We start from the raw sequence: 24,529 nt of genomic DNA on the forward strand, positions 1-24,529 counted from the left end.
CTAGCCTCCGAGTCAGCGGTAGCCGAGTCAGCGGTAGCCGCCCGTGACGGCGGCGACGCCGCGGCAATGCCCAAGGACCGGCGTGACCCGACCGATGCCGGGGAGGAAGCAGGCGAGCTCGGACCAGCAGCAAGCACCCCAGTGGTGTCGAGCTCTCCGGAGGCACCCGACGTCACAGTGAGGGACGGAGACGCCTCGCCAGCTCCGCGCCGATCGTCGGGGCCACTCGAAGGGTGTCCCCCATCGGAGTCGGAGACCTCCGGCGAAGACTCCTCGGGCGACTCGACAAAGTCCGAGGAGGAGCTGTCCTCTGGCTATAATGGATTTACTGGCAGAAGGTAAAAAGTGCCTCAAGCAAAACAAAGCAGGAACAAGCTAAACCTCTGGCTCGAGAAGTGCTTGCGCCCGCAAGGGCGTCATGCGCCTCGCACCAGACAAGAGCGCTTCCAGCGTCAACTGCATGGTGAGGCGCTGATAGGTGAGAGATAGGTGAGAGATACCTCTGAGAGATATATACGGCGGCGCGTTTGCGAGCCAGGACCTCAGCAGCAGGGCCGTCATCAGGCACGAAGTGCCGACCAAACGCCGCATCCTCAAGAGGCATTGAGCGCTGAGCAATGATGTCCGCGAGATACCAGATGAAGCGGAGGGTGTGAGGCCAGGATGCAGGGTACCGTCCGTCGAGATGGCAAGAGGGATGAACGCTCGAGGAGGAGTAGTCATGGCATATGCAGCGCGATGTTTGCGAATCTTCTCAGACGCTGCAACATGGAGGGCGTCGAGGTTCACCTTCCCCCACTTGGTTGACCTCCCCCCACTTGGTCAGGTCGGCAGAGCTGCCAATGTAAGTGCTGGTTCTTTTCGGGCTTGTGTTTTGGGTGTGATTGTGCAGCTTCTCGCTGTGTGCTGTGTGCCAGGAGGTTTAGCTTGTTCCTGCTTTGTTTTGCTTGAGGCACTTTTTAAATCTTCCCCTGCCTCTGTCCGCTGCCCCAGGCGGACCCCCGGGCAACGCCGGCTCCTTGTCGGCGGCTGCTCTTTCTCCGTCCGCGACCGCCAGCTTTGCGGCGGCGGCGGACGTCTCGACTGACAGCGGTCAGTCGGCTGCCTCCGGGTATCGTGTATGAGGGCGTTCACGTCCCCTGCTGTGCCGGTCTCACGGTGCTCGTTGCTTGCCCCTCTCTGCTGTCTACGTGGCTAGTTTTACTCGCAGAAGGTAAAAAGTGCCTCTCACGCAGAAGAAAGCTTTCTCGCATAAGGTGAAAATAATCTAAGAGAGTTGTGTACTTGCGCAGCTCTTGTCGTTGCGTGTTGTGTGCGTGGAGGTCTTGGTTGTCCCTACATGTCCAGCTTGAATTCTCTTGGACCGGGCGAGTTAACTCTCTTGGGAGTAAGCATTGTGAGGGTACTGCGGCCGTCAATCGGAGCAAAGGACCTCGGGAAGTAGTCGGGGATGATCTCACTAAAACTTCATTATGGTACAGGTGAACTACTGATACAGGTGGCTCGAGCGACGCTCATCAACGGCTGAGCTATTGGCCATATGAATGGCAGGTATGAGGAAGGAGGTGGCTACCATGAGCAGCCCTGGGGTCACACTCGTCAGATCCTTACGCTTCTTCCTCCGAGTCCACCTGGAGCTGCCCAAGTGAGGAAGTAGGAGGAGGTCATGTCCCTTAGAGCCCCTCCCAGCGGCGCCGCAAGAACAACTCCAGGAGCCTGAGCAGCAGATGCGAGACCGAAGGCGAGGGGAAGGTTGACTGCTCCTGCTCACCTTGCTCACCGCTCCAACCCTCTCCCCCCCTGTTTGCCTTCCTCTGCTCTCGACTGCTGTCTATCCTCTCTTCCATCTCCTTCCTTTTCCACAAGCAATTCACCGATCTGTTCGACGAGGATGGGAGCTATCAGCGCTACGACGCTTCCTGCCTGCTCGAGTTACCGATGGCCAATGCAAGAAGAGGTTAGGCTCACAAAGCTGCCAAAGAAAATGGCGAAGAGAACCTGGCATAGCAAGCGATCAGCAACAGACGAGCAAGAGAGGATTGAGAGGTGAGATCTCAGGGTTGGTGAAGGAGGGGGAGGATGCGACTTCACCAGGGTCGCTTCTTGCTGTGGGAGGAATGCGAGGGAGGCGACAGCGAGTCCAGTGATCGCCATGCTGGCCTGACATGAGCGACTCAGCATCCTTCTGCCCTCAACCCTCGTCACTTGTAGCAGCTTCATCTGTGAGAGAAACGACGCCGCCCTGCCTGCAAGTCGCAGGTCAGACGAGGAGGCACATCAACTCTACTGACCTATCAGCAGCCTTCCAATCGTCGACGATATGCCCATGATGGCAACGAGCCTACAAAACATCGCTTCACTCTCCTCCTCGGTCTCGGTCTAATTCGGCCTCCTCCTCCTCCTCCTCCTCCTCCTCCTCCTCCTCCTCCTCCTCCTCCTCCTCCTCCATACCTTGCCGACTGCGAAGATGTCAATCCGACTTCGCCCTATCACCAGAAAAGAGTTACAGTCGCCTTTCTCCCCTTCCGCTCCCTCCCTCCTCTCAGCTTCGTCCCTGTCCCTGTCCTTGTCCTGGTCCTTGTCCTCCTCTCCCGATTGGTTATGCATCTTACTCTTCAACTCACCTCCGCAAAAGCCACAAGAAACGTGTAAGGGATCCACAAGACGGCAGCATAGACGAGCAGCACAAGAGCTGCGAGAGGGGTGAGCTGAGAAACAAGTACAAGGCAGCGACCCAGCAGACGGAAAGCGTGACAGCTATTCAAGGCAGGTGAGGGGAGGGAGAAGAAGCCATGGAAGACGCACCTCAGGATATCGTGCGAAGACATTTCTTGTAGGACAAAAGACTCAGGGGCATAACCAATGACATCAAACAGCGGCACCCGAGAATTTTCGCTCCTCCGCTTCCTCCATTGGCTCAGCACAAGAGTCTCTCACGCTGAGGGGGAGGTTTCTTCCTCTCTCGATCTCCTCGTCTCCTCCTACTTCTTCTCGGAAGTCACTTCATTGAGACTTTCCTTCAATTCATCGCTCACCCATCTGCTCTCCCGGCTTCTTTGTTTCCGTTTTCTGCCCGAATCGGATGGGGAAGTAGGTTGAAGCCGACAGCGCGTTCCCAACACCTGCGTCGCAGCATGAGCGTTGCTGCGCTCCTCCTCCTTCTCGCCTGTGATGATGGCGAGGGCTCGAAGCGTGGAGCGCCAGCCGATCAAGTCGATCAAGACGCTGGGGAGGAGCAAGTGAGGCAAGGTAGGCTTTCCACGTCGCCCTCCGCACCTTGTGATGCTCGCAAAGATGATTGTTCCTATACCACTCCCTGCCAAGCAATTGATTACAAGCAGTCTAGCGCCAGCCAAGCGCTGCCGTTGCCATCCTATCTGCGCCGCATTCTCTTCGCTTCCTTTCCTCTCTCTCGTCACATCGATGGCCCCCACGTCTCAGCATCTCCAGCTGCCAGTCTCCCTCTCTTGCTCTCGCCATCTCAAGTCGCGGCCTCACCGGCAACACTCAGTCCAGAGCAGAGAGCGCGCTTGCTTGTGAAATATCGGTTGACAGCAATGACAGCTGGCGCCCAGGTGAGCGCGAACCCGACGCCTGCGAGTATGTGAGCCTGACTCTCCTCAGCTCAGCATCACCAGCGATCAATCCGTAGGTGAAGTAGAGCATCCAGAGCGATGAGACCAAGCTGCAGGCGACGCGTGACGACACCACCTCTCCCCTCCTCCCTCCCTGTTCATCATCCCCCACTGCTGGCTCTAAGTGCTCATGCTAAGTGCTGCTCCTCTCCTTCCCTCCTTCCAGCCCTCTTATACTGCCACCTTGAGAGGAAGAGCCCGCACGAGATCAGCAGCGAGCCCTGCACGTTTCTCAAAACATCCAGAAGCGGCAGAGAAGCATCGCTCGTACCACTAGCGGAACGATACGCATGCCATAGCGCCTGACCAGCACGCCAGCAGGATACGAGCAGAGGAGCATCAGAGCAGAGGCAATGGACCCTGAGGTACATTAGGATGGGTTTGCATGGAGGTTCTGGACCTGTCCATGCAGAAGCGGAGGTGGCACCTTTGCTGCCGAGGCTTTCATCTTCCAATAGAACCTGAGGAGATTCTGAGCGGTTGACGATGCCCAGCCTCCATCACCTTAAAGAAGATCCCAAACGAGTACTGCAACCCCAACACATTGACATGCGTGAGGAAACCTGTTTCACTCTCAACTACAGCTTGGTATTCCCTGCCCCTCCTGCCCCTCCTGCCCCTCCTACCCCTCCTGCCCCTCCTGCCCCTCCTGCCCCTCCTGCCCCTCCTGCCCCTCCTGCCCCTCCTCCTGCCTCTCAAGCTTATCTATGGCCTCTTACCTGCTGCCACCACCACCCATCCCCAGCCTCCATCCGGCGGCTCATCGAAGTGCATGGACTGCCTGGCTTGCTTGCTTGGGTCCCTGCAGGAGGCCTGGGGTTTCTTCAGTGCTGGTCCTGTCAAGCCGCCGGGCCCGCCGGGCAGTCGGGAGTTGTGGTGGGAATTGAGAGGGGGTGGGGGGTTATGTCCAAGGGGGTGGGGGTTATGTCAGAGGGGGGTACTCCTGGTAGGATCGATCGAAGGCCTCTCGTGGTGCGAGACAAGCAGTGGGTAGGGGTGGTCTCAGAGATTTCTAGAAGGACCCACTTTGTTATGGGCAAAGGGTAGGGTAGTATATGAGGTACCTGAGGGGTATCCGACAGGCGGGGTGGGAAGGGTGGTGGGTACCCGAAGCTCCCATGCAGGAGCTACGTGAAAGCTGTAGAGATGGTGGAGTACGAGAGGAGTATACATAAGAGAGCCGAGGGTTCAAGTTGTAGACGAGCATGAGATAGATGGACTACAAGCTCGATGTGCAGATTCAGCAAAAGAGGCTCTGAATGCAGCGAGGAGAAGTTAAACTATTGAAATATTCAAATACGGAGCTAGAATGGGAAGATGAACATGAAAGAAATCCAACGATACCTAAACGAGCTAGGGCAGTTGAGATCAAATTTCAAAGGGCATGATGAACAATGCTGTGAGCGGAGTTGCAGCATTGCAAGGAATCCGATTCCAAAATATCCTCACAGGAAACGCCTATCAGAGTGTGGAGTTGACTTCAAGCTGTTGACCTTTTGTGACTGATCAAAACTTTCCGGTACAGGAATATCGATTTGCGCTGGTTCTGCCATGCGTGACTATCAGAGCAGACAATTCAATGACGGGTACGGAAGAGGGAGAGAGAACTGGCGCGAGAACGTTTATGAACGAGATTATCAACATCACGATGATCGAGATTATCAATATCATGATCGACGGCGAAATCGATTTGATGACAAAAGAAGGCAGGCCAGACATCCTGATACATACGATTCGAGGGATGAACGCTACGGCAGGGACAGACATAGATACGATCCGAGAGAGTTTACTGATCGTCGACCAACACGGCGAGAGTCCTGGGTGGAAAGGAGTCGGGGACGATCACGCTCAAGATCGCGATCTTCCTCTTGCGACTCAGAGGGACACATCTCATCGAGGATTGACAGGATAACAGATCGTTTTCTAGTAGAGAAGCAACTCGACAAAGGAACTTTTGGAGCCGTTTTTCGTGCGTACGACCGTAAGCATCGAGATGTTGTTGCAATCAAGGTCAAAACTGCATTTTCTTTCATTCTCACCTACTTTGTATCCGTTAATTGTTTAAAATTCTTCAAAGGTCGTTCGACGTGTAAAGCGTTACGTCGAAGATGCTCTCATTGAAGTGAATATTTTAGAGAAACTCTGCCGGTAAGACTATTTGCGGCTATGAGCTAGAGTGACTGACGAAAACAAGAATGGACAAGGAAGGAAGATTCTGTGTGCAGATGTACAAATGTTTCCATTATGACCATCACTTCTGCATTGTGAGTGCTTCGCCTGAATTCCAGAGATATCACTTCGGAAGTCTGCATTCTACAAGAGTATGACAGTCGCTGGTGTGCAACAGGTCACAGAGCTGCTAGGAAAGAGCCTCTATCTTGCTTTGAAGAATCAAAAGCACAGACCTCGACCAGGTTGCAAGCTCCTCTGTTTCCAGACGGTCTGAATTTGGATGAAGGAGTTCGACCCAATACTCTTCGGATCATTTCAAAACAGCTGTGTGAATGCATGCAGTTCCTGTAAGTATCTGTTGGATGCGCTGGAAGTCTTGATTGTGATAACGTGACGGCTGCAGTCGAGAAGCTGGATTGATACATGCTGACTTGAAGACTGAGAATGTTCTTCTTCAGGTTTGTGAGAGCAGTGGTGCAGTTGCTTCCTCATGTTGACTTCTTTACGCAGCATCCTGACATGACCTTAGATGACCCGAACCCACGGGTATTGCTCGACACCAGCGTCAAGAGGCGTCTGAGGTTCCGCTGCTGAGAACTTGGAACAGGTCAAGTTGATCGATTTCGGAGCTGCAACGTGGGATGAAGACGACCATGGAACGATCATTCAGACCAGGTCGTCAGACGATCTTGCTGCAGGCCCCGGGGGTATGACCATATCTTGCCTCAGACACTACAGGGCGCCAGAAGTTGTGCTGGGTCTGCCTTGGACTTTCCCATGTGACATGTGGAGCATTGCCTGCATCATCTTAGAGCTGTGACCCCCCTCTTGCTGCTTCCTCCACGAGAGGCGGCTGAAGCTTTGCTCCCAGGCGAGAGGGGGTGTTGACGTTCGACACCCACGACACTGCACAGTAGTTGCGAGGAAGTAGCGCTTCCTCTTCTTGACTCGCTTGCTGCAGGCACCTAGCTATGATGGAGAGACTGTCTGGTCCCATTCCTGTGGCTATGGCACGCAATGCTGGTGAAGGGAGCTTTTCGGCGCATGAGGGTCTGATGTGAGAAACAGATCATGGAGCAGAAGATTTGTTCGATCGTGATCATTGGAGGTTGGAGAGTTGGCTCAAGCGCATTATGCCTTATCTTGATCGTTAGGCTGAGATGGCCTGAGCTCTCTGGAGGAGAGCGGGGAAGGAAGAGAGATTACAGAGCTGAGAATGAAGTAGAGCGAGTCCGTGCCTTGTATGAGATTTGACATGAAAATGCGGTTTCTGACGAGAATGTGCAGGACCGAGCGACTCAGTGACGATGCACTTCTGAGGTAAGCCCCGGCCGTTAACAACTTGGCATGATCTTTGAACCGCAGGGACATGCTTGTTCCCATGTTCCATATCGATCCTTCCCTGAGACTCACTCCTCGTGATGCTTTGAGCTCGCCCTACTTTACATCAAGCCTGACCTCTCTCGCGAATTAAAATTCCGCTGGCATGGCAAGATGATTCTGAATCATCAGTGTGATTGGCCCGAGTCAGCTTTGGCTTCAGTTTTCTACCGTACGACGACGACGGTGACTCCGACGACCGAGTCGACGACGGTGACTCCGACGACTCTCTCAGTCCTTCTCGGGCGATTCCGAGGAAGTTCCGGAGACCCCGGGCCCTCTAGTCTGTCCGACATCATGCCATGATAGATAGGCGATTATCTGTTATTAGAGCTTAATTATCTGTTATTAGAGCTTAATTATCTGTTATTAGAGCTTAATTCAGTAAATCATCACCGAAAACGAAAAAAAACACCAGCAACCCTATCCCCTACCCCTACCCCTACCCTACCCTACCCATGACCCTTACTTAAAACACCACCCCCATGCATACTACCTCCCACACTACCCCACCTTCTTGTAAGCCCTTTCCTCTTTTTATGACCCCAAAATTTCAGGTACCCCTACCTTCCAAACTGACTACCCCCTTCTATGTAGGTGTTCTGCAACTCACCTTGTCCACCCCTCCTTTGCCCTCTTATCTCCCACCCCCCTGGAAGCAACCCAATCTCCGACGCTTTCACCACCCCACCCCAGTAGAGCTTCAGCCTTTATTCCTCAGTCCTACCCCTACCCCCATTAACCTCATGCTGATACCGTACGATTCAGGGGTATACCACCATTTTCTATCTTTCCAGAGTACCCACCACGACGCAGCCCCTACCTTCTGGTATCTTCATCACCCCTCCTCCTTAGCCTGTGACCACCTACCCTGACGGATCCAGGAGTAGTACCCCTGGCGGTCTCCACAGAACTGTCACATTGTCGTTGCAACCTGGCGTCAGGAATGGTGCAGGGGAATGAGGAACTGCTGGCACAAAGATGAGGAGGCGAAAGACGAGGGAGGAGGAGGAGGAGGAGGAAGGGGAGGGGGGGAGGAGGAGGAGGAAGGAAGAGGGAGAATGTCATTGTGATGTAGCAGCAGACTGAATGAGTTCTGTGAGTGCTTCAATACAGCAGGAGAGCTGTTGATGTGGCAGCGTGAGATTATCGAGGCAGGTGCAGCTAATGCCAGAAGATCATACGAGAAAAACGTTTCCGATGTGACAGGATAATAGAAGTGGTGACCCAACAGTGATTGCTTCAAGAGCCTAGGTGTTGCAGCTAGATGGAGGAGTCTGAATCAGATTCCGAGTGTGGAGTGAGGTGTGAAGGTCAGAGGCAGTGAGGATGCGAGGGCAGCGACAAGACTGAGGTGTGGGCACAGGAGATTGGGAACAAAGAGATATGGAAGGGGTGGGGGACAGGGTAGGTGTAGCATGGGAGCTACACAGAAAGGAATTGCGGGACGGAGAGGGAGGAATAATGTGGGAGGGAGTGAAGGGAGCAACAAAGTGAAGTACTTAGAGGTCAGGAGCTGTCCTCGTGATCATAATTGGTTCGTAAGAGGTCGAGGAATGTCGGAGGGCACTAGAGAATGAACAAGTCCATGCACATCACTTTCAAAGGAATTGTCGATGTGAAGTTGCCCAAGACTTTCTTGCAATCGCATGATAAGCTCTCATGCTTCATGAATCTTATTGAATTAGTTTTTTTGATTTGTTGACGAATCTCTATCATCTGTTTCGCTCACAAGAATTTTCTTAACAGGAGTCGCTGAAGTTATGCCCACAACACGTGCTTCACATGCATGATGAGAACGAGATTCAGATTGAACTGGTGAAAACGCACAATATTTTGCTTCGAGAGATTCCTTAAAAACGCTGGACACTTCTGGTTTGTGTCTGTTCAATTGAAGGGTCAGGATGGGGAACAAGCTGAGCAGAGGCAAGTCTGTTGATAGCAAGTTCACAAAACCTACTGGCCTGTACCCGACGTGTGATTGGGACGAGAAAACAGTCAAGAAACTCATTAACAAGAAGAAGGTGGCTCCGCGATATCCTGGTAGAGAAGAACCAGGGCCAGATCTTGATGAGTGTCCTATTTGCTTCTTGGTGAGAAACCCGCAACAGGCTGAAGAGCCTTCTCCTTGTTCTGACGAAAGTTTTCTTGATAGTGGTATCCCGGGGGTTTGAATCGCTCAAAATGCTGCAAAAAGCCGATCTGTACAGGTAAGGAATCGCATCGTAACAAAAGATTCAAGATGTTGACTGGGAGCGTACAGAATGCTTTCTGCAGTTCAAAAAGCCCAATGCTCAGAAAGCCATTCAATGTCCATTCTGCAATTCGTTGAATTACTCTGTAAAGTACACCGGCCAAATGACAAAAGAAGAGCGTGAAGCATTGGAAGCTGTGAGGATGTTTTCGTGTTTACCCTTGTCTTTTCACTTTCCTTCCTTGTTCTCTTCCATGTTGGCATTGTTGACTCACGTTTTTTAATACACAGGAGGAGCAAAAGGTTATTGAAGCCAAGATCAGAGCGCGAAAAGCAGAGTTGTCAAGACAAATAGAGCGTGAGAAGGAGGTTGCTTTGGAGAGAGAGCAGAAGAAGCAAGAGGCTGCGGCAGCAGGCCCAACTCAACCACCACCTCCTCCAGAGAGTCATGACTCAAATCCCGTAAATCAATCTGCAAGAGAATCCGAAAGCGGTTCTCGCAGATGGCGTCCAAGCGCGAATTCTGAAGGTGATGGTTGGTCTTTCGTTGAGAGTTTCAGAGACTCACTGATGATGCTTGTTTTCAGTGAATGATGACGAGGAGCATGACAGAGCGAATACTGATATAGAAGAGTTGATGGTAATGGAAGCTATAAGATTGTCTCTACTCGACATCAAAAATGGAGATTATGCAGGTGCAGTGCAGATGTAGTTTGTGCGAGTGCTTACAATCTTTTAAGATCAAGGTACTGAGAATGCTTCAGATGAGGACAGCAATACATATGAAAATGCGCAGTCCATATTAGCAGCGGGCATGGATGCATCGTCTAGTGACGATGAAGGTTGTTTTCTGGCAGGTCCGACGCAACGAGCTGCTTTGTACGAAGACGATGAATCTTATGGTGGGGGAAATGGCGGATATCACTCCGATCGAACTTTAGACAAGCGGGTCATCGCTCGTCGACTTCATTCGGAACGCAATATGGCAGCAGCAGAGGGAGGCTTCAGATCCAGTCAAGACGATCTTGCTTTGGAAAGCAGGTTGAGATATAGATCTTTCGATCAACGTCACACGAGTGGACGCGCACATGTACATTCTCATATACACTCAGGTACTAAGTCAATGTCTTGTGCAACCTCATTTTATCATGTGACGCTTGGAATGATAGAGTTCGAACAACTGACACGCGATGATTTGGACGATGTAGAAGCGAAGCAAGAAATTGCAAATCTTCTGGAGATGAATCTTGAATGGTTTGCTGAGGAATCGACTCTAAGGAGGTATTGTCCTTGGGATTATGAGGAAAGAAGCATCTCTGAATCCGAGGAGGCTGGCTCTCCAAACCCTCGTCCGTCAGTGGATAGGATGAATCCCTCCATGTCACCTGTGGCCTTGGAGCCTTTGTCAACGGTGTCTCCTCCAGCCTTTGGTACCTCGCCGGCCGACGCCATTCAGCGTGAAGGTCAAATGGAATCTGATTTAGCACATATGATACATGCTCCACGGGAGCTTGATGGTCAATTTGCCAACGGTCCGACGCACGACCGATCAAGGGGAGGTGCAGTTGATGAATTCGTCTCATTTCAAGCGGAAGACGATGCACGCATGGGCATTCACCAGCAGGAATCTACTCCTCTAGATAAAGACTCTGCGACTCATGAAAGCAGCACGTTGATTGAAGGTGCGATTCAAGGGGAACAAGCAAGTGCAGAGCTCTCAAGTAACTCGAATCTGGACGCTATCAGTCAGGAACCTTGTCCTTCTCCTCAGTTGGTCGGGTTCCAGGTCTCAGGGGGGGACAGAGCTGCTCGTGAACCTGTCTCAGGCGGGGAAACCATCCGAAGGGAGGAAAGCTCTCCCACCAGTGAGGAGCTGCCCACACAGCCTGAGCAGAGACGCGAGTCTGCAGTGCCAGATTGTCAGATAGAAAGCCCAAGTTCGAATGCCTGGGTAGAAGGAGAATGCCAAATAGCCCAAACACAAGGGACTGAATGTGATATGAGGGACGGAGAAGAAGTCTTAGATGATGATCGAGGGGATAACGGTCAAAGTACTGATGAACTTGACAAGGACACACAAGGCAGCCAGGAAATAGAGGAGAGTGATGGGCAGGTACAAGACCAAGGTGGGAATGAAGAACTGGTACAAGACCACGATACACAGAAGCTCGAGCTGGAGCCTTCTTCCGATCAGGGCGAGGAGTTGAAGTCCAGCGGAGAGGACACACAAGAAGGCTTGTCGAACGACAAATCTATGGCTTGTGACGCACCTGAAGAGCAGTTGCATGGAGAAGACGATGAAACTTCATCGAAGAAAATTCTCGCGGTTCCGACGGAGGAACTTGGATGCGAAGAGTTGAGATGATTGCTGTTGGCGTCTCGTTTGTACTATCATGGAGGGTTTTGGCGTTGTTAACAAGAAGATGCTTGCTGTTCTACTTGAAAACGTTGAGTTTCGAGACAAATAAATCTGTTAGAAGACCCACAAACAAGCTCATCTGACCCAATTTGAGCAGCTGGGATCATGTTCAGAATGCCATAAGAGAAAGTCTTTTCGTCAAACATAGCGTTAGTTCTACGCGTCTACATTTTTCCGCTTTCTCGTGCAAGTTCTATCACAGTCTTCTTCTTGGCGGGCTTCTCTTCGGTCCTGCAAACAAGTCAAACTGGCAGCACTGAGAGCACAAGGAAGTCTCACTCGGCTGGTTTGGGAGGTGCCTTGGGAGCATGCAGCACGTGCGGCGCATGATGCGCATGAGTACGAGTGAGGATGGGGGTGAGGACCGGTAGCACTCCATGCGGCACTTTCACGAGGCTGCCGACGAGTGTGCCTGAGAATGAAGTGAGGCGAAAGTGAAGGAGCTGTCAAAGTAGGGGAGATGACACCTTTCTTCTTCCGCTCAAGGGCTTGCTGCCTCAGTTTCCGAAATTTCTCCGGCACGTTGGTGCCATGGAAGGAGCGGATCACTTCCCTGACATCCTGGATGTCTTCTTTCGCAATCGCCTCGAGGAAGGGGATGAGGTCGATCAGTTCCGTGTCGTTCAAATCTCCGTTCCAAGGTTTGATGGCGACAGCATTGTCAGGCTGGTAGGAGTAGCTGACCGAGTTCGTGTCGACAATGATCACCTTGCGGAGGTCTCTGTTGAGGAAGGAGAGATCCTTGATGTGCTTCCCGTTTACGTACTTGGTGTGCTCCCTGTACAGGGAATGCTCAAAGTATGGCTGCTGTTCCGCTAGCCTCATCACGATCGGCTGAGCATAGGAGCTCATGGCACTCGTGAAAATAACAATCTCGTAAGTCTGGGACATGTGCGCAAGGAAAGCATCGAGCCCTGGTCTCTTCTTTGTCCTATGTCCCCTTTTCCGGTCCCATTCTGTGTTGACCAACGTGTCTTCCAGGCTCAGAACCAGCGTCCTGTGTGTGAAGGAGGGGCCTGTTTCAGGAGGATCAGGGAGAAGTTTCCCTGGAGGAAGTCCTGCTCTGTCCGCTGGCTCCACCACCCAGTCGATCCAGCTCTTCAATCCCAGCGTCTGTACCATCCTGTCACTCAGGCTCTGCGTGCTCAGAGGCTCCTGCGCCTCAGCCCTCACGGGAGGCTTCAAGGTGGTGTAGAGAAGGGATCCTCCGAGAAGAGAGGAGGAGGCAAGCAGAGCTCGTCCCCCCCTCCTCCTCGCTCCCGCTGCCATCGCTCGTAGCATCGCTTGCATCTGCGCCTGCATGCTGGTTTGAGGGTGTTGTTGTAACTGCTGTAACGTATATATAACCGATTTGTAACGTATTATGTAACCTTCATTGTAACGCTCAATCGAAGAGACATGCTGAAATGACTGCACTGTAGCGATAGGCGAGGTCATGCAGACGGATGGAGGACGGAGTAGGAATGAGAGACATGGACAAGGAGTATTATGTTGAACTGAGTGGAGAGAGAAAGGATAGAGACGGAGGAAAGATCTTGTGACCCTTGAAACACAGATTTTACTCAGGAGAGATGGAACGTTTCAAAAGAGAGATAGAGAAGAGGAGAAGAGATACTCTGGTTAATCTTTCATCTTACTCTTTCTTTTCAAACAGGGGACAGTGACATGATGCGTGTGGAAGCACAACTTGTGTCGTTTTCTCTGCTGCTATGCTTCATATGTGGACTGGTCGTCGTTTTCAGAGGAGAGCGTACTCAACGTTCTGTTTTGATTCAAGATAACAGAGTCCCGACTTTCGATTGGAGTGACAAGAATGTTGACCTATTTTACAAAGCCTGCCAAGAAGGAAACGAAGGGGCTTGCAAGGATCTTGTCAGCAGTGACGCTGCGCTTGCCAGTTTGAACAGAAGATCCTTCAAAGGACGAGTCTTTCTTCAACCCCAGCCATCTCAAGGTAACCCTTTCTTATCCGGTTCGTTTGTATGATGAAGGGGCTTCTCAGAAGAAAACTCTTATGATAAATTTCGTAAGGCCGGTGACAACATCGTTCCATTGGCCGGCCATTATGGCGTCAATGAGATGTCGGGTTATGATCTGGGCTCCACTCTTGAACCGGTTGAGGTGGAACAGAGAAGCATCCTCACTCCTGGAGCAACCATGCTGCGTGGAATGGGAGCGGGAGGGGCTCATTCATTTTCGAAATACCCCCTTGCTTTGCTAGGTAATCATCCCTTGCCATGGTGCTGTCGATCTTACATGTGGTAGTGTCTCAAGGCTTCCGCCAACAGCGTGGCATCCAAAGGTTGGCTGCCTTTCCCTCTAACTGTGACCCTGATGGGCCGAACTGTGGGCCAACGAGGCCAGCGGAAGATTTCATGGCTGATGTACAGCTTCCCCCGAGGGACTGGCTAAATATGCGATATGAATGTTGTCCTTGCCTTGGAGAGGGCTCAAGAAGAATCGGATACGACCAGTTTGATAACAGCGGCTTCTACAATCCCTACACTATGAACCTTTGCCACAACTGTGGCTGCACAGTGTGATGAAAGGTCTTGTATTTCTGTATTGTATTAGAATCATCGATTGAATAGAAAGAGTCCAAGCATTGTGCTGGAACGGCCAAAGTTGTAACTCAACTAGAAGATGATACAAGTAGGTCCAATGTAAAGCCCTACTTCCTATGCTCTTGCAAGCATATATTCAGCACCGTCCCAGAGGAAACAATACTCCTGTCATGCGCTACACGCCAGTGCGGCGGTTGGTAATGATTCTATGACGTTATTGTAAGGCATTTCTTGTTCCCGAGATTTGACGCGCAGCTTTTGCTCAATGAAGTATAAAATGCCTTTGAGAAAAGAAGGACTTTCAAACGGTCTTTGATCCATCTGCCTACCTTATAGAGCAGAAAGATTTTAAGCAACTTGAGCACCCATCTTGCCACAGCCATGACAAACTTCAAGTTCTGTACGTAGGGTTGAAGCTTGCAAATACCTTGACCCCAGGTCTTGACCAGTTTGCCCACTCTTTTTGGTGAACAAGTTCCGAAAGAAAACCTCGCTGGCCAACTGTCGCTTTCCCTTCTTGGATCAAGGAATCCTTCAAGTGAAAACCGTGAGTTGATCGTGTATTCCAAGAATGAGACTCTTTTTGATCCTCTGTGATTTTTTTCAATTATGCTATCATTTTTCTGAGAATGCGGTGATGCGAGATCATTGCTTTCTCCTATAGTGCAACAAGTCTCATTCATCGACACCATGTTCGTGTACTTATCTTCAAGAGAGTGCTTGCTTCCATCGGAGATCATGTTTGTTTCCTGTTGAGTGTTCACCAACGATTCGTGGCGTTGCTCTCTGTCGCTGCGTTTGCTCCTCCTCCGCCCTTGGCTCCCTGCTGGCTCCCCCGCTTGTTTGAAATGCCTGCCTGCTTTCCACACGCTACCCGGCAGAGTGGCTTGCAAAAGAGTTGCAATTATTTCCTTTAATTCAGAACTCTTACAGAAAATTCCAAATTTCAGTGAAAAATTACATGGGACCGGGCAATACATGGGACCGGGCCATCTCACTTGTGCAACATGCCAAAAGTGACGGTATGAGGGGCAGAATCTCAGGCGGTTGACCGTGGCCGACCTACTGTATGGCCTTCCGACTGGCATGCTCGCAAGAACTTGGGAAGGCAAGGACGAGCGAGAGGGAGCGAGAGGGAGCGGAGGGGAGAGACAGAGCTGAGGGAGTGTTAGTGACAGTGTGCGGTGATCAGATGATATAGCCTTGTGCTCGTCTCAGCTTTCTCAAGTTAACAAGCGTGAGGTGATGTCTAGAACTAAACAATGGTCGATCCAAGGGGGATTGAGCTCTCGCCCAAGACCTAGAACAGTCCTCGGCAGTTCTGAGGTGAACAGCAAGGGATTGCCTAAGGTGGTTTCCTTTCAAGATGCTAGGATGAAACATTCGCACGATTCTTCGTCAAACTCCTTCGACTCGAAATTCATGAAGTATGTCCGATCGCGATGTCCATTTCCTACAACCCCGATGGTGGTGTCAGGGTCCTACTCGCAAGGAGAACAGTCAATGCTGCAGCACGCGACTCCTGATTCAACTCTCTCCACAGAATCCATTGGCAGTGATGCCCTGACGCAACTCACACCTCAGGATTATGACGCGGCAGAGTGGAAGCAGAGGAGAGACAGGTCCGGAAGACGCTTCTATGTCAACCGCAGGGACGGCAGGTTGTCGTGGACGCATCCCAACTCTCCGGATCCAGAGGAGGAGGTCGGGCAGGAGTATGGCCTTGTGCTACCTGGAGCTTTGAAGTCACCCAAGAGCGAACGAATCAGGAGCGTATTTAGACGATCGAGTCCCAGGGTCTTGGAGGCAGGAGAGATTGTGAGCTGGCCGGTAGGAACACACATGGTGTTGAGATCAGAACCAGAACGTCGAAGACATTCACAGAGTTCCAACCCAAACAGCCCAGTTGTCATGCATCAACCCTCCTCGATGAGCCAAGACTCGGCAGCCAGCGCCAACAGGTTTCATCGAGACTACCTGAGGGGGTTGAAACTTAATTTCCCTCCGCTCGATGTCGAAAGAGCGCGAGAGGGAGTTTTGTCTCCCAACCTCGCTAGAGGTACATCATGGCGTGATGTGTTGGCGTTCTCATCTTCCTTGTTGCAGATCAAAAAGCCAACGAGGCAGCGAGTATGACGGCGCTGACTCCCTTCGGATATGTGACGCTTGCAGAAGACGCAGCAGGCTCCAGCCCGAATGAGATGCACGGCGAGCAGGTCAAGATTGTCAGGGAGGCTTTGATGGCAACAGGAGAGGGGCACGACAAGCTGCAAGGTCTGAGAGCAGCAATCGTCGACCACTTCCATCCAGAACTCTTTGTTGAAAGCTCTAGCAACACAAGACTACTGCAACAAGAAATGTTTCGAAGTCATTCGTTAAACGAGAAGCTGGAGGTACGTGGGCTCATAATGATCTCTCGTTCGTTCATGCCGTGTTGTCACAGGCGCTGCGGTCATGTTATGATGCTGGATCCATCAGTCTCCAAGCTTTCAGATTCTTGAAGCAAGCGTTTCTCGACCTCGAGGATGCCTCAGCAGGGCTCCAGAGAGGTTGGAAGAACGATATTGCCTCTCGCCCTTCATTGTCCTCGTTCTGTTCCATGACTTGGTTCTTGTTGACCCAGCAGTCCCATCGCGTGGGAAGGAGGAGAAGCGGAGACAAGAAGTAGCATCTTTATTTCCAACAACTCAGGCAGGCTTCTCTTGGGAAACGACCAAGCAAAGCAACGACCGAAGGTTGAGCACAACTTTCCAACGACGTAGCACAAGGTCTGTGCTGAAACTCGATTGCCGGTCGTGTTGAGATTCATTCATTGTGGACAGGCAGGCAACATCTACAGCAGGAACCGAAAGTGAAGAGAAAATGATGAGATCTTACATCCCGTTCGTTTATTCTCTTGGGCATCGGCCAGCATTGACAGTCAAACAGGCGAAGGAGATCGGATGTGAGCATCTGTCACTATGGAGCCTTCAACGGCACTGAAAAGGCGACTGAAGTTCTTGTGTTTTCTCCTCTCTCGAGCAAGTGATGCTCACAGACTTGAGATGCGCGTCTCTGACGCTCCTCTCAGCTGCAGTCCTCGCCGACATTCACCTGTTGCCGCTGAGGAGGCCATGGACACGAGCAGCTTTGCTTTGCGATCCCAACAGGTAGGATCTCGTTCTAGTGTGCATGTATCGGTCGTTCGACAGTAGCATGTATCTAGTGCTAGTTTGACTACAGTTTGCATCTGGCGCTTCTGAAGCTTTGTTCAGGAACCGCGGATGTCAACGACTCAGATGATGCAACAAGCGTTTGCGCGAGAGCGATGGATCACTTCGGCTGACAGCATCGTCTTGTCTCCTGGTGAAGTGCCGCAGCAGTACCGCATGGTCCCTGGCAGGAACTTGCATTGATATAAAAGCATTGAGCTAACAAGGGCGCTACCTTAAAAAGGGTAAGCCGGTCTGACGAACCTCCTACCACCCCAGGCTCTCTTACCGTACCCCCCCTCCCATCTCTTCTTACTACCCCTCCTGCCCTGTAGCGATGCTAGCACCACCAGTCCTCCTAGCTAGCTATCTTCTGTTTGTTGATTCAAAAAAAAAGTCAAGTCCATCGTCAAAGTCTTCGGGTTGCCCTCATCATGGGCGGGGGATCTTCGCTTCTTGTGGGAGCAGACGATGGAAGGTGAGTCCGCTGCTGCTGGGCTGCTGCTGGGCTGCTGCTGGGCTGCTGCTGGGCTGCTGCTGGGCTGCTGCTGGGCTGGTCTCTACTGACAGGTTGCGCTGCCTCAGACGCTTTCGAGCTCTACTGGCTCAGGCGAAAGGCAACCTGGAGAATACGAGGCTATGGAACGCAGTCGAGGAGACGCTGCGAACCATCGAGGAGAAAGCGCTAGACTACGTGAACATGGCGCTAGAATATCATGATGGCAAAGACTTACCTTGCATATCACGCGAGCGAAGAGATGCGCGGAAGGCGTGGAGTATCGCGTTTGGAAACGGCCTCACGGTCACGTTCACCATGAACTCTGAGCATGAGCAGATGCGAAGATGGCATAAGTCGGTGAGTTTGAGAGCGAAGATGGAGGATAGAGTGACGGTGTCCTCAGGTGGGTCAAAGAGTGAGACACAACAATATCTTGCGGAAAGCCTGCATGAGGGCGGGAGGTGTTGATGTGCCGCTGTCCCTGAGCTTCGACTACATGGGTTTGCGAGTCTTGATAGCAAGCAAGTACTAGAAGACACTATCTCCGACTTCATCCGCTCCTTAACGGCAGTGACAGGTCAGAAGAAGAGCTCATCAGCAGCTGCTTGCCCAGCAGATCAAGCTTGCTGGACTCTGTGCTGGCCGATGCTCGTCTTGACCCTCAGGTTACTGTCTATTTGCGGTCTATCTGTGACAACCTTGACAGGCGAAAGTCAAGGCCATTAACGTGGAGAACGGCAAGATTCTGATCGCAGACTTCCAGGACTTGGCAGAGCAGGAGCCCACCTCAGATCTCTCCTTCCACGTCTTGCGACCTGAGTTGCAAGTGGGTCAAGGAAGCGACAGCGAAGCAAGTTTCGAGGAGATGTACATCACGGTATCAACGCTGATGAGGAAGCCCGGACGCTGACGACAGTCTCAAGGCTGTCCATCATCAACTCCAAGACTTCAGCCAAGAACTTGGAACAGAAGCTTCTGACGACCATCAGGTTTTTTGAGTCCGGTCTGTCGGGGCTGACACTGCCAAGTTGATAGGAAGCCAGTGGTTGTCGCAAGTTGTACGTCGAATGCACGTGAGGGGGTTGAACGCGCGACATCTGCTGCTGCTCGTTCAGTACATGTGTCACAATCCGTGGAACTCGCAAAGTTCATATGAAGCGACCGAACGGCTTGTGTTCGCTTTGCTTGCAGAGATCGTTGCCAGGTGTTGCTGAGGGATGATGGTGACGGGACTGAGTCAGGCTGTCAGATCCTTGAAGACTTGTTTTCGCCAGTGCCTTGCGAAAGTTTCTTGTTCCTATGTGACGAGAAGACATGTGTGTTGCGCACAGAAAGCTGGTTGAGTTTGCTTGTCATGGGGGAGCTTGTTCTGACCTCGAGCGCTCAGCTTCCTTTTGGAATGTGATCTTCTTCAAAGGAATGTCAAACAATCTGATTGTAGTGAATGATAGCAATGAATTGTCTTTCTCTTGTTCTGAAATCAACAATGCTCAAGGTCTGCAAGATTTGATCAAAAGCGCGATTACAAATGTTTTCGATTGCGACATCACCGAATTTATGCAAGACATTCTTCATTTGCTACAAGGAGAACAACAGGTCTTGGATGAATCTTGGATTTTTCAAAGACTCGACTGGAGCCTCGTAGAGTCAAGGCTTCGCTCAATGGTTGGCGTCGAGCTGTCACAAATGGCAGCCAAGCAGCTGAATCAGGCGGTGAATGCACGGAAGAGAGGAGGCGGAGACGTTGTTGGCATCAGCAGCATCGATGTTCGGTTCATTCCTGTCTCGAAGCCTTCGGTCCTGTCTGTCTATGCGAAGACTGTCCGGCTTCTGCAGACGATCGCGAGTTCGAGGAGATCTTTGTCAGGCTAGTCCGTATGTTTCAGGCTCTCACGGCCATGCAGGAATTCGGATCGCACGACGTCTCGGGTGATGCGAGAGCTGACGAGGGTGAACGAGGCAGCTGGTGAGGGAGAGCGACGCTTGACTCGCTTGACTCGCTTGACTCGCTTGTCTCGCTTGACTCGCTTGTTTCGCTTGTTTCGCTTGACTCGCTTGTTTCGCTTGTTTCGCTTGTTTCGCTTGACTCGCTTGACCCTCCTGCAGTCGCTGAGGTTGAGCTTGTGCTCCAAGAGTCCCCGGGTGATTGGTTTGTCCTCCGAGCCAAGGGTCTCTTGCATCTCGCTCGTTCGAAGCTGCTTGGATCTCCTTCCACTTCCTCCGTCCTTGCGGTCCTGATCGCGATACGTCCGCCTCTTCTTCAGCTGACCTGCTGCTCAGATCTCTTCATTGCAGCAGGCAGCTACATGCACTCGCTCGCTCTCCCGCCCTGACAGCGTCGACCTGATGGAGGCGCTGTACGTGGCTGCTGCGAGGTACCAGAGCTGCATGGGAGCTGACCCGAGCGACTCGATCGAGAGGCGACTGGAGGAGGAGGAGAGGAAGTTTGCTTCTGTGTTCGGCAAGGAGATGCGAGAGGAGGAGGAGGTGGCAGAAAGGCTGTGGGAATGGAGCCAAGCGGTCTTCGAGCAGGCGACCTGTCACTGTCGAGATGGGAGCGAGCTTCAGGAGCGACTGCTGCAAATTGCTGGGAAACTTTTGAGGCAGCACATGACGAGGAAGTTAAGCGATGAAGGGAGCGAAGAGAAGTGGTTGCTGGAAAAGACTAAAAGGCTGTCGGACTCAGAGTTCGTCTCAGTGTTTCATGTCATTCATTCCTACCGCCAGTCAACCTTGAGGTTTGTTTTCTTCTGTCTCGTCTCTCGTTCATCTTCCCACAGAAAAAAGATCGAGGAGCTGCAGGACGTGTGGACCAAGAGCTGCAGGTCTCTCTTTGTGAGCAAGAAGAACGTGCGAGCTGGACCGAACAGGTTGGCGAGGGAGAAAGAAAGGAGAGCTGACACAAGGGGGCGTAGGTTGAAGGAGAGCGGTATGAAGGACTTGGAAGACCTCGCAAGGAAAGTTTCGTCCCTCAACTTCGACCTCGAGTTGCCTGTCATGAGAGCCTCCACGTTTGAGATGTTCAGCTACTTGAGCTCCCGCGCGGTTCTCTTCCTCCTTGACCCCTCCATCCATTCGTTTGTGACGTCATTCGAGAGGTCTCCTCCTCCTCCTCCTCCTCCTCCTCCTCCTCCTCCTCCTCCTCCCCCTTCTCCTTCCCACCCCTCCCCTCCCCTCCCACTCTCTCCTCTCCCTTCTTTTGATTCTCTCTGGCAGCCGAGGAGTAGACGAGGAGGGTCAGGGGGCACACGGAGGCGACAAACTTCTCAACACGGACGTGGTTGATGCTCTCCGCGAGCATCATCGCGTCACTCTGCGGCATCTCAACCTGAGGCTCAACAAGTCGGTCAAGATGGAGGCTGTGCTCGCTCTCATCAGCTCCTCCTCAACCTTGACCTCCCTCTCTCTCTCCGACGTCTCTGCTGCTTCCATGGACCTCGCAGGAGGCGACAAAGTTCTGGGTCATGAGCGCGTCGACGCCTTGCTGGGGGAAGTGAAGTGGTCGAGTCTCGTGCTGCTGACCTCCTTGTCCCTGCCCTTCCAGCCCCTCTCCGACTCCTCCCTCGTCCTCATCGCCAACGCGTGCCCTCAGCTCTTGCAGGTCGACTTGAGCTACTGCGTGCGGCTAACGGACGACAGCTTCTGCTTCTTGTTTCAGCGAGCAGAGCTGCTGGAGGGGGTGAAGATGGGAGGATGCGACAAGGTCGGAGACGCGTCGCTGATGACGCTGTGCGCGAGGACGTGGAGGAAGTACAACCCGGAGAGGAAGCAGCACCCGGTCCCTCAGATCTACTTCGAGAAGTTCATGCCCGAGAGCTTCAAGAAGAGCGCTCTCGTCAACGTGCAGAAGATTCGAGCTGCCAACCCCAACCAGAAGCAGACGGAGAGCCTTGACAAGATGGACAGCGTCTGGATCAAGACTGACCCTCTCGGGACGCAGAGGGCCAACGTCGAAGAGCTCCTCCTCAGCCTCTCGCAGCAGCAGTTTCCCAAAGGCTTCTCTCTCGCCCTCTTCAGCTTTGTGCTGCAGGAGACAATCTCAGAGGAGGAGGCGGCCAGTCGCTTCATGACCTACACGCAGTTCCAGACCATGTGGAAGCTGCTCGACACCTGCGGGGAGCACGAGAGCTACCTGGCGCTGTGCGGCAAGTTGGAAAAGCTCTTCAGCTCGGAGACGCAGGTAGAGACCGTTCAGTTCTTCCTGCAGGAGAAGATGGAAGAGCTCAAGGCCGTCGGATGCGACGAGGAGCTGCTGGAGTTGGGGCTGTCAGAGCCTGCTATGGATGAGACGCGCTACGACGTGATGAAGAGGATCACGAGCTGCAGGCAACAGCTGGTGTCCCTGCTGAAGGAGAAGCAGGGGAGGTACAAGCCGCTGCTGGACAAGCTGACGAAGCTGCGGGTCAAGTTGGTGATGGTTGCGGATCTTGATCTCGAGAGCTTTTGCATGGCGTGTGTGCATGGCGAGCTGATGTCAGAGCTGGTTGAGGCTGGCTGGAGCCATCGGTCCCTGGAGAAGAAACTCCAGAAGCTGAGAAAATCTACTGAGACGTTCAAGAGCAAGAAGAAGACGGAGGAGTGGGAGGCGTTCTTCCAAGACTTGCTGCACGTGCTGATTCAGCATGTCACGGTCTTGCAACAGCTGATGACCATGATTCACAACGAGATCGGCATCCTTGTCAAGTTTGCAGACATGAAGCCTGTTGTCCTCGAGAAGACTTTCATCAAGGTGAGATCACCGTCGATCCTGCTAGTCTCACTCCGTCTCCTCTTCTGTTTCTTTTTGTCTTCCTCCTCCGCAGGTTGAGATTCTTTCTGCCATTGTCTCCAAGGAGAACCTGCGAGATCCGTTCCCGGGCGACGACGAGGGGAAGCCGATCAACGTGTCTGACATCCGACTGAGAGCCTCGGTTACCCTCCTGCCTGCCGCACGTGCGACCCTGACGCTTCTCAGCTCTCCCTCCTCGCGCGCGACTGCGAGCTACCGGACCAGCACACGTCGCTGATCGAAGAGGTCAGTCGAGTCCCGATGCTGCCAGTCTGACGGGTGAGCAGACGAGGACCCCCGAGTGGCAGACGGTCTTTTTCTACGAGCTGCGGGAGGTGAACGAGGTGGCGGAGATGATCGCGACTGCTCGTCGCATCGACATGACGCAGCTCCCGGGCCTCGTCGTCTCCCTCAAGCTCAGCCTCAAGGGCAAGGGAACAGCAACCGTAGCCAACAGCCTCCTCGCCTACCCGACCTACTACGAGCGAGACGGAGAGATCCGTTACTACAAGCTCCTCTCCCCCGTCCGCTACCTCCGCGACCTCCCCAAGAACCAGTATCCTGCCGCCATCCCCCAGCTCGGCGCCATCTTCGAGCAGCGGCACATTCCTCGTGGACACACGGAGCCTGTCTTCGAGGAAGGCGTCATCGGCGAGCTCTGCGCGAGAGTGTCGCTGATCTCTAGGTCGACGCTGATGAGCAGAGGGCAGAAGAAGAAGTCAAAGAAGCGTCAGAAACAGAAGCAGGAAGAGGAAGACGTTGAAGATGAGGAGGGGGATGACGAAGACGGCAACCCCAAGCAGAAGAAGGGCAAGGGCGCCTTCTTTTCAAACTTTGTTGACAAGGTCACGGAAAACGCCAAGAACTTGATCGAGTCTGCGATGCTGAACAGCGCGGCCATGGTAGAGAAGGTTGCGGAGGAGGTTGTGGAGCAAGTGATGAACAAATTACTCGAGGAGGTCTTCTCCTACAAGATCAATATGAACGACAGCGCGTCGAAGAGCCTGGGAAAGTCCTTGGACTTCTTCATGAACGAGAGGAAACTTGTTTGCATCGAGCTCGATCGCATGCAGGTTTCGACTTGTGTGCTGCAAGGCATGAGCGTGTGTTTCTGCGGTCACCTAGTGCGAGTCTCTCTCAACTCCTGCAGTGGAGTCACGGACGAGTTTCTTCGGAACCTCGCGGAGCTGCATGGCGACGTGCTGCAGGAGCTCGAGGTTGAGAGATCTCCCCATCTCACTGACTACTCCTTGTTCTACGTCACAAAGTGCTGCCAGAGGCTCAGAGTTCTCAACATCTCCGACACTTCAGACAGAGTCTCGGACGCGACTGTCCTCTCAGCAGCGGAACTTCCTGACCTTGAGAGGTTCTCTGCCGCCTATCTCAGTACCGTATCCAACATGTCGCTGGTTCTTGTTCTCAGCGCCCGCAAGCTAAGGCACCTGGACGTCTCTGGTTGCGAGCGGATCGACGACGGTGTCTTCTACCAGTCCTCCTCCCTCACCCCAGCAGGCTCCTTACAGCTCGACCGCTTCCAGCACCTCACCTCGCTGGCTATGGACTTCTGCAACGTGGGAACGGAGGCTTTGAGGTCGCTTGCAGGCGCGTCCTGCCCCCTCAAGAGCATCAGCTTTGCGCACTGTAGGAGGATCACGGATGAAGGAGTCGTGCTGCTCGCCAGCAGGACGCCGACTCTAGAGCTTGTCA

The 24,529-nt window shown here is 52.7% G+C and overlaps 6 protein-coding genes across 6 annotated transcripts; 3 read left to right on the plus strand and 3 right to left on the minus strand.

Moving 5' to 3' along the window:
* Positions 1-1,486: 1,486 nt before the first annotated feature.
* Positions 1,487-4,409, minus strand: GUITHDRAFT_102692 (hypothetical protein; the record flags this gene model as incomplete). The annotated part of the gene is made up of 20 exons (XM_005838348.1): positions 1,487-1,584; positions 1,632-1,716; positions 1,772-1,824; positions 1,875-1,923; positions 1,969-1,998; positions 2,092-2,160; positions 2,206-2,246; positions 2,292-2,341; positions 2,452-2,486; positions 2,625-2,692; positions 3,036-3,069; positions 3,123-3,225; positions 3,277-3,316; positions 3,499-3,594; positions 3,636-3,685; positions 3,813-3,856; positions 3,907-3,995; positions 4,063-4,096; positions 4,140-4,198; positions 4,355-4,409. 20 exons carry the CDS (start codon positions 4,407-4,409, stop codon positions 1,487-1,489), a joined length of 1,182 nt encoding a protein of 393 aa, XP_005838405.1.
* A 1,549-nt stretch (positions 4,410-5,958) lies between these two features.
* Positions 5,959-7,281, plus strand: GUITHDRAFT_102693 (hypothetical protein; the record flags this gene model as incomplete). The annotated part of the gene is made up of 12 exons (XM_005838349.1): positions 5,959-6,049; positions 6,094-6,154; positions 6,211-6,265; positions 6,318-6,353; positions 6,415-6,482; positions 6,537-6,623; positions 6,679-6,720; positions 6,769-6,830; positions 6,876-6,915; positions 6,962-7,048; positions 7,095-7,127; positions 7,173-7,281. The coding sequence occupies 12 exons, from the start codon at positions 5,959-5,961 to the stop codon at positions 7,279-7,281; spliced, it is 771 nt and encodes a 256-aa protein (XP_005838406.1).
* Positions 7,282-9,091: 1,810 nt separating this feature from the next.
* Positions 9,092-9,519, plus strand: GUITHDRAFT_65890 (hypothetical protein; the record flags this gene model as incomplete). Its single annotated transcript, XM_005838350.1, has 2 exons — positions 9,092-9,280; positions 9,343-9,519. The coding sequence occupies 2 exons, from the start codon at positions 9,092-9,094 to the stop codon at positions 9,517-9,519; spliced, it is 366 nt and encodes a 121-aa protein (XP_005838407.1).
* Positions 9,520-11,149: 1,630 nt separating this feature from the next.
* On the minus strand, positions 11,150-11,865 carry GUITHDRAFT_150901 (hypothetical protein). The gene has a single exon (XM_005838351.1). The coding sequence runs from the start codon at positions 11,666-11,668 to the stop codon at positions 11,402-11,404; it is 267 nt and encodes an 88-aa protein (XP_005838408.1). The 5' UTR covers positions 11,669-11,865; the 3' UTR covers positions 11,150-11,401.
* Positions 11,866-11,906: 41 nt separating this feature from the next.
* On the minus strand, positions 11,907-13,100 carry GUITHDRAFT_150902 (hypothetical protein). The gene is made up of 3 exons (XM_005838352.1): positions 12,268-13,100; positions 12,080-12,212; positions 11,907-12,031 (listed from the first exon to the last, which is right to left on the minus strand). Exons 1-3 carry the CDS (start codon positions 13,067-13,069, stop codon positions 11,965-11,967), a joined length of 1,002 nt encoding a protein of 333 aa, XP_005838409.1. The 5' UTR covers positions 13,070-13,100; the 3' UTR covers positions 11,907-11,964.
* A 3,602-nt stretch (positions 13,101-16,702) lies between these two features.
* Positions 16,703-17,776, plus strand: GUITHDRAFT_150903 (hypothetical protein). Its single transcript, XM_005838353.1, has 7 exons — positions 16,703-16,757; positions 16,808-16,913; positions 16,991-17,132; positions 17,187-17,246; positions 17,293-17,388; positions 17,435-17,513; positions 17,619-17,776. Exons 1-7 carry the CDS (start codon positions 16,722-16,724, stop codon positions 17,757-17,759), a joined length of 660 nt encoding a protein of 219 aa, XP_005838410.1. The 5' UTR covers positions 16,703-16,721; the 3' UTR covers positions 17,760-17,776.
* The last annotated feature ends 6,753 nt before the right edge of the window (positions 17,777-24,529 follow it).

Source organism: Guillardia theta (assembly GCF_000315625.1).
Source record: "Guillardia theta CCMP2712 unplaced genomic scaffold GUITHscaffold_11, whole genome shotgun sequence".
Classification (NCBI taxonomy): domain Eukaryota; class Cryptophyceae; order Pyrenomonadales; family Geminigeraceae; genus Guillardia; species Guillardia theta.